The sequence below is a fragment of the Nanorana parkeri genome, unplaced genomic scaffold (genome assembly GCF_000935625.1).
Source record: "Nanorana parkeri isolate BGI_ZX_2015 unplaced genomic scaffold, ASM93562v1 scaffold646, whole genome shotgun sequence".
NCBI classification, from domain to species: Eukaryota; Metazoa; Chordata; class Amphibia; order Anura; family Dicroglossidae; genus Nanorana; species Nanorana parkeri.
The window spans coordinates 787,268-801,229 of record NW_017306914.1 but is presented as its reverse complement, the minus strand read 5'-3'; the positions used below and the strand labels follow the sequence as shown (position 1 = coordinate 801,229).

The 13,962-nt window shown below is 44.5% G+C and overlaps 1 protein-coding gene across 1 annotated transcript in view; it reads right to left on the bottom strand.

The window, feature by feature from the left end:
* LOC108792469 (transcription factor 7-like 1) overlaps positions 1–2,925 on the bottom strand; it is a 70,813-nt gene extending 67,888 nt beyond the window's left edge. The window contains exon 1 of the mRNA XM_018563261.1: positions 2,870–2,925. Coding sequence (XP_018418763.1) covers positions 2,870–2,925 — 56 coding nt within the window. The remainder of the gene's footprint in view (positions 1–2,869) is intronic.
* Positions 2,926–13,962: the final 11,037 nt, after the last annotated feature.

Sequence of the window (13,962 nt, the reverse complement as noted above, 5' to 3'; positions counted from 1 at the left end):
ATATTCTTAATACATATTTTTCATTGTTTTTTTTTTATGGGGGGACGGTTAAGTCTGTTGATAGCACTGATGAAACATTATCTGTTGAAATATAAACTGATGGGAATGTGCAGTATGAAAAGCGCTGTGTAAAATTGTCGGCACTACATAAATATCTGTAATTCATAAATACAAATATCCAACAATCGTGTTCGGGGAGACAATTGGTCGTCGGCGTTGTTAACTTTCTGACCATAATCATGTCCAGAAAAGAATCAAGAAAATAAACGATGAAGCGCGCCTCTGTCTTGTATGTCCTTGGAGATATTTGTATTATTATATAATAATAATGATGATAATAATAACAATAATAATAATGATAATAATAATAACAATAAAAATGATAATAATAACAATAATAATAATGATAATAATAATAACAATAAAAATGATAATAATAACAATAATAATAATGATAATAATAATAACAATAAAAATGATAATAATAACAATAATAATAATGATAATAATAATAACAATAAAAATGATAATAATAACAATAATAATAATGATAATAATAATAACAATAATGATAACAATAATAATAATAACAACAACAGAAATTCACAGCAGACATCCCAGGCCTCTATTAGTGCAAAAACAATAGAAATTCACTATTGTTGAGAAGAGTCCACCTATTGAGTTAAAGTGACACTAAACTCAGGAGTTAAGGCCCGATGCAGACCTGAGAGATCCGGGACACGCGTCCCGGGTTTGCACGGTCCTGCGCGATTGCAGACAGTAATTGCAGCGCGGCCCCATTGATTTTAATGGGGTACATCTGCGCAGCAATCGCAGAAAAAAAGGTACATGTACCTTTTTTTTTTGCGATACATGACGCGCGGCTGTTTTAGCCGTGATCGTGTTCGGATGCACAGGGGAATCGCAGCGGGGAATCGCAGCGGGAAACCGCTCGATCCACCCCGACGAGACTGGGGTGCCATTAGACAATAATGGCATCCACAGCGCGATCGTCAGTGATGGGCAACTCCGTGACCGTAAGGCAATCTTCGCGGTATCGTGCACGATTGCCACGCGGTCACGGATCGCCCAGGTGTGAACCGGCCCTAAAACTTAAAAATACATTCAAGCACCTTAGCTATTAACAAAAATGTATCTTATTTGTGTAACACTCGGCTGTAGATCCTCAAATCATCTCTGAATTGGTGCTGACACTGTCCTTCCCTCTGGAGGAGGGCTACTTTTGTTCTCCATGGTCCCTGTGTGTGTTGTAAAGTCACCGCTCCAAGCTCACTCCTGTGATGGACTACAAACTAGTGTATAGTTCATTTGTATTGAGATTGTAGTCCATCATGGGAGAGAGTTTGGAGCGGTGACTACATTACAACACACACAGGGACCATGGGGAACAAAAGTAGCCCCCCTCCAGAAGGAAGGATAGTGTCAGCACCAATTCAGAGATGATTTGAGGATCTACAGCCCAGTGATACACAAATAAGAGACATTAAAGGGTATTTATCAAAACTGGAGCAGACAAAATCTGGAGCAGCTGCAGCTGTGCATGGCAACCAATCAGCTTCTCTCTTCAGTTTGTTCAGTAAAGATTTGAAAATGAAAGAGAGAAGCTGATTGGTTGCTGTGCACAGCTGCTCCACATTTTGTCTGCTCCAGATTTTATAAATCCTCCCCACTATTGTTAATAATTAAGGCTCTTGAATGTATTTTTAAGATTTAACTCCGGAGTTTAGTGTCACTTTAATTCATATAATCCCTGAAAACTCACCTCTTAGGAGCGACCCATTCCACCTCCTCTTAAAACTGTACATCTACTCCTTCAATCAGCCATCCCTCACAGTTAGAGCTCCTTGAGTTCTTAGCAACCTGGAACCTTTGAGGCCCCCTATTTTACTTAAAGGAGAACTATTGGGTCAGTGTTTTTCCCCATAGTTCTATTAAAGGTCACGGGAGGACATATACCAGCATCCTCCCATGACCCAAAGTTCAGTATACCGCGAGCTACAGCATATACTGAGACCGCCGCAGCCGAGACGGATCCCGACATTACTGTTGAGATCCACCCAGCTGCGTGAGTGACAGCGGGCTCTGCCTATCTAGAGGCAGAGCCAGCTGTACCCGCCCCCTCCCCGTCCGTTCCGCCAGTCAGCGCTGGAGGGTCGGGGGGGGGGGAATCCCTGCAGGGAGCCGTGAGTGACAGTCACCACTCTCTGCAGGGACAGGATCGAGAAGTGAGCGAGCGACGGTATGTGTTCGTTCACTTCCTGATCTATTGAGCCGACGTGACAGTTTCATTGTGTTGATTTTCACTCACCTCATAGTTCTCCTTTAAGTTGACTATCACTGCCCTAGACACGCTCAGGCTAATAAAATAAATGGTGCAAGGACAAACATGCAGTAGCCAATGGCAACCAATCAGAATTCACTTTACTGAAGCAACACCAGTAGATGATGGGATCTCACCAGTTGATCTTTGCACTGTTACTAAACAGGCCGAAGCTGCCGGAGAATTAGCAGCAACTAAAGTGTGTCATTAATTGTGAAGAGTCTGACCAGCTTTGTGGATTGGATGTAATTACACTCGGTTCTGATAGAAACGGGGTCACGGGGTGAATACAAACAACCACTGCAGGATACATTGTAGACTCTGCTTCAGACAAATTCCAGACTGGCCAGCTTGGCCGAACCCCAGTGCTTATGCTTCTTAAGTGCATCGTTAGCCCAGAGCGGTGGTTAACCAGTCTTCTTGCACTTGAAGGATACAAATGGACATTCCTGAGGACACTCTAGAAAATATCAAAAATCAATCCCTGTGTGTGTGCCTACGAGGGGACACATATAGATATGATCTCACCTGAAAACACTTGTTTCTACAGGGCAAAGATCAGTCTTGTGAGGCCCAGCCACCATGGTGAAACAAGATGTTGTCTTTACACCTCAAACAAATGAAACCTGTAAGGATGTCATAACATTTGAAATGTTCTTCAAGGGGAGATCACAGGTCACTTAGGACTCATAAACTTGTTCGTTTTGCTTTAGGTCTAAGAGTGCTAGTAAACCTATACTAGGTGAAATGTGTAGGCTGCCATCTAAGCAGCATGAAAGCCTGGACCAGAGCCGTAGCTAGCTCCTTTTGCACCCGAGGCAAGAACAGAAAGTTGTGTCCCCCCCAACAGACTTGTGCATTATGTGATGTCATGCACCTCACCTCCAGGATAGCAGCGCGCATGCGCAGAATGCGTTGGTGGCCAAATCCAAAATAGCATGGGTGGGTGGGTGTGGGTGTGTGTGTGTGTGTGTGGGGGGGGGGTTATTATTTTATTTTTCTTACTGTTGGGGGGGGCTTCAGGGAAATATCAGGGGTCTAAACAGACCCCTGACATTTCCCTTTTGAAATAGAAAAAGAGATTGAGGACACAGAGTCCTCTGCCTATACAGGCGGGGGAGACCATAGGTGATCCGAGGAGAAGCTGGAGCCTGTGCCGCTCCTCTTCTCCCTGCCAAACGCAACTGTGTTGGCCGCCTGGCGCCCTGTGCCTGCCATGGGAACAGGGGCGTAGCCAGGCCGGCCCTGGCTGCATCCCCTCTTAGCTGCACCTGAGGTGAGTGCTTCACTCACCCCATGGTAGCTACAGCCCTGGCCTGGATACTAGCATTGTCAGAAAGAGAGGCCAGCAATGGCAGCCCGCATATGTCTCTCTGCACCGTTTCCTTTAAAGTGGACCTGGACTGAAAATGTTTTAGGTAAGTAGATGATGGCGAGTTAAAGCAATTGGACAATTGGAGACTTCTGAGTGAAACTGGAACTTTTAACACTTACTGTGATTCTTGACAAATGCCCGCGGTTGTGAAAAAACTTCCACTTTCAATGCTCAACCCATAATCCTTTAGCAGTTTTAAAATGTGGACCTTGATGCTCCCTTTCTTTTGTCCCCAAGGTATTGGAAGATGATGCCATATAAACAAAAATTCAGCTGGTGTATTTTGTCCACCACTTACGTCCTACACATGGTCCACCATCTCTGCCATTTACATACAAATACAGATTTACTCTCAGCTGATTTTTCAGATGGAGATGATGACCAGTGGTATGATGGCAGTTTTAAAGAAGGTATGGACTTGCCATTGTGAAGACTGAAGACCCATGTAGAAGACGAATTATTTTACACATGGTCCACCATCTGGAGCTTTTACTTACTCTGCCATTTAGATCCAAATATAGATTTACTCTCAGCTGATATGTTAGCTGGACAGGATGACCACTGATATGATAGCTAGACACAGTCACAGAAGGCATGAACATGCCATTGTGAAGACTGAAGACCCAAGTAGAAGACAAATCATTTTACACATGGTCCACCAACTCGAGTTTTTACCTACTCTGCCATTTACATTCAAATATGGATGTACTCTCAGCTTATATGTTAGATGGAGAGGATGACCAGTGACACAATGGCTGGATACAGTCACAGAAAGTTTGAACATGCCATTGTGAAGACTGAAGACCAAAGTAGATGACAAATCATTCTGGAGAAACACTATCCATGTGATCATCAGGAGCTGACTTGGACTTGGTGACACTTAATAATAGGCAGAACTCTCAATGATATCCACCCTTGCATTGCCCATCATAACCATTGTACACATGGTGCATCTTTGCCCCAACCTTGGCCTTTTATTCTTTCCTGGCACAGAAGAGGTTGCCACCTTGGGCACCACAGTAGGAGGAGGGTGCAAAAATGGCAAGGCCTGCAACTTATACTGCTGACATAGTTCACTGTTCATGGAGAGGTGTACTTTGGCCTTGTTGCTTGGGTGTTCATAGACCTTGTTTTGGCACTGCCAAACACCTCTTTTTTTTTTTTTTTGACCTAAGACAATTGATGCCAATATGTGGTACATGCTGCCATTGCTCAGTACTGACAGTGGAAAATCAAGATGCAGAACACTGCATGTAGCTATAGAGTCCTCCATTCTACAGATACATTATGAAACATGACTGTGCCCAGAGTGGATTTTCTATTAGACTGTAACATTTCATTTTATCTTACACTGTAGCGTTCAATTGGCATTGACAACCAGTGGAAACATGTTACTTTTATTAAAGGAGAACTATGGGGTTAAGGCTTTTCCCCATAGTTCTCCTTAGGGTAACGGGAGGACACAAACTAGCGTCCTCCCGTCACCCTAGGCTCAGTATACCGCGAGCAGTAGCTCGCGGTATACTGAGACGCCGCAGCAGCTCGTGGTATACTGAGAAGCGGCAGCTGAAGTGGATCCCGACAATTGTGCCGGGATGCGCGCAGCTGCATGACTGACAGCTGGCTCTGCCTATCTAGAGGCAGAGCCAGCTGTACCCGCCCCCTCCCCCGTCCTTTCCGCCAGTCAGCGCTGGCGGATCGGAGCGGGGAGGGGGGAATCCAGCCCCTCCCCTGTCACGGCAGAGAGCCGTGACAGGATTGAGAGGTGAGCGAACACAGTTATGTGTTCGCTCACCTCCCGATCTACTGAGCCGACCTGTGACAGTCTCATTGTCCCAGGTCGGCTAGAACTATGAGGATGAGTGAAAAGCACTCACCTCATAGTTCTCCTTTAAAGAATTGCTGCATGTCCAAGAGATTCTGAGCGCATTTATTTAAATACCCATTTTTCTAACTCTCCAATCACTTTCCTTCTCCATTTTTCTCTAATCACTTCACTTCCACTGTTATTGTTTATGGCAAATAGTATGGCATTGAGGGTCCATTCATACTGGTGCATTGTGGTAATGCACTGTAACGCACTGTAAGATGCACAGCAATGTGTGCTCTGCAGTGTGGAGCATTGTTACTCTTTTTGAAGAACACCTCAACACACTTAAGAGCATATGCGTTGTGATGCACCAAAGCACACAGAGGTGAACGACCTGTGTGTTACGGTAAGCTGTACTAAGAATTGTGTGGCATGAATCATCTTAGGTGCAGTGTGGGCCCACACCAGTGTGAATGGGCCCTTAGACATTCCAGTGCATGCAGTGGCAATACTACACCAAGCTGATAGAGAGATAGAGTTTAAATCTCCTTTGTGTATGTTTATCAGTTATTGCATTGGTCCATCAATCTATATTTCTATAGTGCTTTACTCCCTGAGGACTCAAATTGGTGGTTGGGCATATAGAAGGTGAGGCAGCCATCTTGGGCACAATCAGTAGAATATAATGGGGCAAATTTAAGACAGGAAGCAGTTATCAGCATGTCATTAGAGTGTTGGGGGAAACCGGAGTACCCAGAGGAAACCTACACAAGCACAGGGAGAACATGTACATTCCATGCAGATAGTGTCCTGGTTGGGTTTCAGCCCTTATGGCTGCAAGGTAAACTCAAATTGTTGGTTGGGTACATAGGAGGTGAGGCAGCCATCTTGGGCACACTCAGTAGAATATATTGGGGCCAATTTAAGACAGAAACCAATTATCCTACCAGCATGTCTTCAGAGTGTGGGAGGAAACCGGAGTACCCGGAGAAAACCCACACAAGCACAGGGAGAACATGTAAACTCCATGCAGATAAGTGTATTATTATTAGACATGTGCACAGCCAAAAAATTTGTTTCGTTTCGTTTTAAATTCGGATTTGTGTTATTTCGTTTTTCGGGATTCGGGTGTGAAAGTCAATTCGGATTCGGAATTCGGATTCGGACGAAATTCGGTAGCGTTCGCACGAACGTTCGTTTCGTTTTCCTCTATTTCAAATTGTAAAAGCCAATAGCAGGCTGGCTATTCCCCCCTCCCACTGAGCAGAGGAGTGGAACTGAGAGACAACTTTCTCTCTCAGGTCCGCTCCTCTGCTCAGTTGCTGGTGTTTCAATAGCCAGTCTGCAATTGGCTGTTTCAAAATAAAATAGCCAATAGCAGTCTGGCTATTTTCCCAGCTGCTTACATCCATCTCTGACCCTAATGAAGGGGACCATACGCGGCCCTGAAAGCGATTGCAAAACAAGAGAAAGCATACGTCAATAAATAATCACTTATTTGCTGTAAAGAAATTGGTGTGCTGGTGACATTCCCCAAATGCTTACATCCATCTATCGCCTCTGGAAGCTATACAGCAGAAGAATGGGGCTGCGCTCACTGAGGGGGGTATTGGGGGCTGCGCTGCAGGGGGGGGTGCAAGTAGCTGGTCTTGCCTAGGGTGCAAAATAGTCTAGCACCGGCCCTGCCCACAGAGCAGTAAAACACAAATGTCAGCCATGGAGCTTGTACCTTTCAAAGAAAGTCAGCAATACAGTGCCAATATTTCTATCCTCAGTGTTCCCCTTAATGGAATAGTCTGAAATCTGACCTTAAACGGCGTTAGGTTATCTACACATAAGCTTTATTGTGATAGGAGAACTTTGGGAATTTGTTCGTATTACATTTTTATGGATTTAATCATTTTTATGACAAGAGTTTATTATCAGTTTTCTTATTGGATTACTTTTTGCCTGGTTAGGTGCTCATGTGTTTATTAGTATACATCCCGGTACTGGGTGACTGTGAACTAAACCTATCGATACATTATGTTCCGTTATCACGCTTTGTATAGTAAAACTTCTATGGAAGCAGTCCGGATGGCAGAAACAGCCTTTGCAGGATAATTTATATTGCTCCGCGTTGTGCTTGTGGTCTGCAGTCTGACAAAGCAGACTGAAAATATCATTCACCAGGGCACTCCCCGACATCATTCACAGGGCAGATGTTATTCATCTGGCAGCCCAGATTGTACATTATTAAATGATAACATGCTCTTCTTTGCAGCATGTGTAACTATGCATCTGATAATTTAATGATCAGAACATTAAACTTCAACACTCCGTCAGTCCACACACACACACACACAGCAATCCTCCCATGATAATGGCAAATTCTGGAAATAATCAGTTAGGGGAGCTTCACACGTATGTTGTATGGTAAAATGTGCGTTTCTTCATAACGCACAGTAATGTGTACCCATTTGTTTTGTGCCAATCATTTAGAATGTTACCTCAGTAGACATCTCCATTGGCCTGCAATGCACCCAGAATACAGCACACAACAGCGCATGGGCTGTGCGTTCTGGTGCACAAGATTAAATAAAAGGGGTAGGTCCGTTTTTTTTTTCCCCCTGTTGTCTTGCATTGGCAGAATATTTAAAATGAATGGGCTGCCTTAAGACAACACGTGTTAAATATGTGAAATAACGCTGCAAAAACTGTTGGCGCCATATAAATCCTAAATAATAATAATAATGCTCAACCAACTCGAAAGATGTGAAGGGACCTCTAATGTGTATGGACATCTTTAGGCACATTGAAGGATACCGACACACCATTCAGTTGCATCTAAGCAGCAGAGGTAAATAAGTCAAGTGTCTACAGCTTGCGTTTATCTTGATGCTTCTTATGAGGTGACTCTAGAGTTTGCGAGGCCGTAGGCAAAACTTAAACATGAGGTCCCACTCAGGCCCATAATGGCATGAGCAGCAGAAGGCACAGTGGATGGACGGAGGAAACGGATGAGCTCTCAGCTTGATAGCAACAGGGCTGAGAGCTCATAACCTGCAAGGTAATGTGCCGGCCGGGTAGATTAGGCGACCGCCCGGCCCTTGGGAGTGCAAGGCCTTAGGAGACCACTTAATTTGCCTAACTAAATAACTGCCTCTGTTCTTTTCACACGTACATTACAGGATGGCATTGAGAAATTGAACGAAAGACAGGCGGCAGCATGCAGAGAGAAGTACCTGCGCAGTCTCTTTAAACCACACATGAGCAGATCTATCATAGAACAATGGATGGTCTCAAATCTGCCCATGCTCTTTCTGAACGCCACATCTGCACTACCTTCCTTACCAACTCATCCAACTTTACCGCCTGGCATGTGCAGGGTGAAAACACATGTACAAAAATGTATTAATACACGTACACAGAGATAGTCCAACATGTTGGCAAGACTATGAGAAGTGCTTGTTATCCTTCAGTAATCAATCCCTAAGTGGCCTGATTATTGCAGATGGTACTCATATTTAAAGTATCATAGATACTCATATCTACTTTGCGCTGTGCTCTACATCACCTTCATCCTTGTTTCTCTCCTAAAGGGTATCCAGCCAAAACCTTACATTTTTAGTTTGGGATAGAGTAGAAAACAATTAGAACCTTAGAATCTCTGGGGAGATTCACCCCTTATATTTGTCCTGGTGACTACTGTCATGGGGACACAAAGTGATGGGAAATCCAAAATGTTGCATTTGTCATCAGAATATAACACGATGGGAATTCTTCCATTGGCGACAGCTATTCTGATAACTGTAATTGTCTAAGATAATTTTCGCTTGTGTCTCCAGGATAGGAGGGGAAATCTCCCAAAATGTACACAGGCAGCAATTAAAACCCGACAAGTATTTTAACCAAATCAATAAAAAAATATATATATATACACCTTAAGGAGCATGCAGGCATCAACGAAAGTTCCTTCTAAACCGGTTCTTATAACTAAATGGGGAAATGCTCATATTGTATATCTGTAGGCCCTACGTGACCAATGCAGGCATCCCCCTTCCAAGCTTTAACTCAATAGTTGGACAATTTCTATTGTTTTTGCCTTAACAGAGGCCGGGGATGTCTGCCGTGTCCTCCACACCTCCATGGGCTCCAAGTGAGCATATTTGCCCAATGTGAACCTGCCTATTTGTGTTACAATCTAACAATCAGAGAAATCATTCTGCGGGCAGATTGTGGGTACCCAGCTGGATGCCATCTAATGTTTTTTAGGCTGTTTTAGATTCCCACATCTTTATCACCTCCTCCCAATCGCAGCCCTCACTCCACCTCGGCTAAAGCCAAGCTCCATAGTAGGGGCCTCGCAGATCTGTCAGCGTCTTATCCAAAGCTGGAAGGAAAGTGACAGAAAACAATGTTTCTTTCTTGAAAATCCCTGGAAAGGAAAAGAGGGGAAAAAAAAACAAGGCCTCGGAATCCAGACAATTAATCACTGGTTCTCCGGGGGGGCCCCCCCATCGGCCTATTCTCTGTGCATTGTGCTGGGACACACATCTGTGCGTTCCTTCATGGGTTAATATAATTGGGAAAATGAGAGAGACCCTTCAGTAAGTTTTTCAGACACACACACATACATAAACCTCCCCTCAGGCATAGTTTATATACAAAGAAGAGGGCCCATTGTACAAAAATACCGAGAAACCCTTCTCCGGAGTGGTGTACAGTCAGGCCAACCAAAATAAAGTGTCCCAGTCACGTCTAAAGCTTCCTGCAGTGATCAGAGGACGTTCATCCAATCCGTCTGGTCATGATCTCACATCTGCAGACTGTCCCCAACTGAGGAAGACATGTCCTGGCTGAACCTTCACGGGCGATCGGTTGGTTCTTATAGTTTCCTGAGGGCAGGAATGGATGCAGCGTGCCTCCCCTACTTCCACCATAGGAACAAACATGCTTGTGTGCCAATGTCCAAGTATTTCCGGTAGAACGGTCTTTTGGAGGAATGTATATGGCTGACCTATGAAATCTGCAGTCATGCCTGATAGTCCAAACAAGTCCATGGATGATAAGCCATATATAAGTGTAACATTTACTGGCATTTGTCTCACAGGGATCGCATTGCTCCACTGACAATGCTTTCATCTACTAATTTCTTCAGAAGGACGTAGCCACCCTTGACTCAGGGTCTGCATCTACTCCTGGACTGAGATGACCCAATCATATAGATCTTGGTGCCTGTAGAGTTCTTGGTTGTGTTAACTAATGTCTGACACAGATCAACCCTTACCTTACTACAAAGTTATAATGTTCACTAGGGGGAGAGGAGACTGAGGAGATGTTTCCTCCTGCCTGCAGCAGCCTGGTTATATCATCCCATCTACGCAAAGTCACTTGTCTGGAAGTCAGTAAGCATTGATGGTGGTTGATGAGTTCCTAATCAGTCCATCGGTTACCCAGCGTAATCTGAAGTCTGGTCACTTTCAAGGCTCTTGACTTGCCTTGATTGCCATTTGAGTAACATTGCACAAGAAGGGACTGCTGGAGTTGGTGAACTTTTGCTGCTGGTGGCAATGGAGTTCATTGGAAAGGCCAAAACTTGCCTTGGAGCCTCGGTGCAACTATATCCCAATAGCAGCTTTCATTCACCAGAGTATGAAATCCTATGCTATGGGTTGGCAACCTTGCCACGCCAGCTGATACGGAACTACATATCCCATGAGGCATTGCAAGACCCTAACAGCCCTAGGCATGAGTCCCAGGGTCAGAGGTATGACGGTATTTGTAGTTTTACCAAAGCTGGAGTGCCGAGGTTGGCTACTCCTGTCCTAGACAATGGTTTGAAGTCAGTGGGGAGAAAGGTGGAGGTTTGGGATTACAATTTAGCCGTGGACGTCTGCTCCGGTAATCTAGAAGTCCCTTGCCAAACTGTTTTCTAGTCCCCCTACAACTATAAAAGCGAAAAAACAAAAGGACAACTTAAAATCTGCCTATTCGACAATACCACCACCATTTCCTTTGCTCTCCTTTTGAGATACTAATCATACTGATTTCATTCATGTGAATGCTGGAGTAAAAATAGGCATGTTGGCCATAGCAACCCATCAGGTTCCATTCATCATTGTCCAGTTGTTATAAATCGGCCCAAATATTGTGATGATGATTAAATAGCCCTCTGCAACACTTCGAATGTGCAAGTTATTCAGAGAACATGGAATTCCCAGTGCAGTAAACCTAAAAACACTGCCAGGGATGCCATCCATATTCTATCCACAAAGCTGACTTTCTTTTATCATCAGACTATGTTCTGACTTGCGAGGGGGGGTCCAGGGTAGGTAAATCAAATACAAAAGCAGGGGGTGAGAATTCTGTCTACAAAAAAATCCAAGCACTGTTGCCATAGTTGCAAGGTAAGGAAATCTTCTTTTTCCTGTCTTTCAGTCTGGCTGCACACTGAACTGGGAATATATATATTAGAAATGGATGACAGTATGTTTTTGTTTCAATTACATATCTGAGTTAATGAAACTGGAGTGCACAGTTAGTATGTACCTTTAACCTTTAGCCCTAGTTTCCATGGGACATGAAACTTTACACCAATCAATGTGGTGATTTCCTCTTTCAAATAGCTTTGCACAAGCATCATAGTTCGGCTAGGTAGGAGGAGAGGCCACCATGGAGTCCTATTATGGGGCTCAGAATTGGATCAACAAAATGCTGCAACAAAATAGCACGAGATCACTTCATTATCGAGTGCCGCCTTCCACTATTCTGTTCATTTAGACCATAAACTGTGATCTCGGACAATACAGAACAGCAGGGAAAAGCATAAACAATTCCAATATACCTTGACTTTGTTTTCTGAAACCAGCTAGCCCTAAAGCTAGCCATACATGCACAGATTTCTCAATGGTTGAACAACAGACGTCTAATAGATTCCTTTATCAATGCTGTATCTCCAGCTGCTGGCTATTGTATTCAGGTGGCTGAGGCACCCGCGTACTGGAAGGCTGAGGCATACTTGCTGGCTGCCTAGTAAGATTGCCAATGGTTTTAATGTTGTTCTTCTTTAAGGCAAGCTCATGGAATAGTTTGTACTGAGGTTCATGTGCATCTGTGAGACTGTCACTAGCGGTACAGTAATTCAGGAGTATTTTGAGGGTACAAGGACTGTGGCATAGGTGTGCTGTGTATACAAGTAGGCTCAGGCTCTATTTACTCATAGCTCTTTTAAGCCATGCCCTCGCAGTAGCAGCACTGCATGTCTCATAGGTCGTATCTCAAGTTCTGAAGTTGAGAGGTATATTTCCTGTCCTGTGGGCACCCTTAGGAAGACTCATCAAGCAAGTTACCAACAGTATCAGGTTGAGGGCAACTTTTCTGCAGCGTTCAGATGCAGCTATACACTGTATCTGGATGCAGCAGCACTATTGCTGCATCCAACCTAGATAATTAGCTGCCTCCAGCTGGACTGCAGCAAAAACTGCCATCCCTGGGCACAAATGGTCTGCGTCCAGGGCTGGTCAGAGTAGAAATATTATGTCACCAGCATCGGTGTAGTATGCCTGATGAAGGGACCCTAAGTGGCCCCCTAAGTGGTGCCTGTTTGTGACAAGATTTACACACGTCGATAAAGAGGCATTAGGACATTTGACCTTGGTGTGCTGGTGACATACTATTTCTACTTGGATATAGTGGTGCCATCTGCAGCCACTTCAGCATCCATCTAAAAGGGGTATACCAGTAAAGAGTGCGATGGGATCAGTGGCTTCACAAGGGGGGTTTGTAGGGTGCGGCCCGCACCCGGGTGACACCATTGGAGGGGTGACAGTCAGGGTGACAGACTGACAGTCATTTTGGTGTCACCCCTTCTAAAAAGTCAGGCACTTGGTCATGGACCGAGAGCCCGACAATGTCAGGAGGGAGGAGGGGACCCAGCAGCATACCTCATCCCGCCGGTTGAACATCCCCTCCTCTATCTGCCGGTGTCCATCACTTAGATGGCCGAGCACGCGCGTGGTGACGTCACGAGCGTGCGCGATGATGTCACGGCGCCCCTGGATGGGATCTCTACAGGGCTGGTCAGGGGCCCCAATCACATGTAACTGCTTTTGACGAACAGTTACATGGAATGCCAGCCCTTGATTTGTACAGGGAACAAAATTGGCTGCGCTGTTGATGGCTGTGGCTTTTGGCATTGTGCGTTTGCATTGCCTGAGCCTGCAACCACAGGCACCCATCTGCAACAGCTATATAAATATCTGATACAGATTTGAATCCTCACCCAATTATTGTATGCTTTCACAATCAGGGCCCTTCTAATACTCATGAATTAAATTGTATTGTAACTGTGCTACCTCCCTTTATTTTGTAAAGCGCTGCGCAAACTGTTGGCACTACAGTATATTAATCCCGTATAATAATAATACTAATTAGGAAGTGATATATGCCATTTTT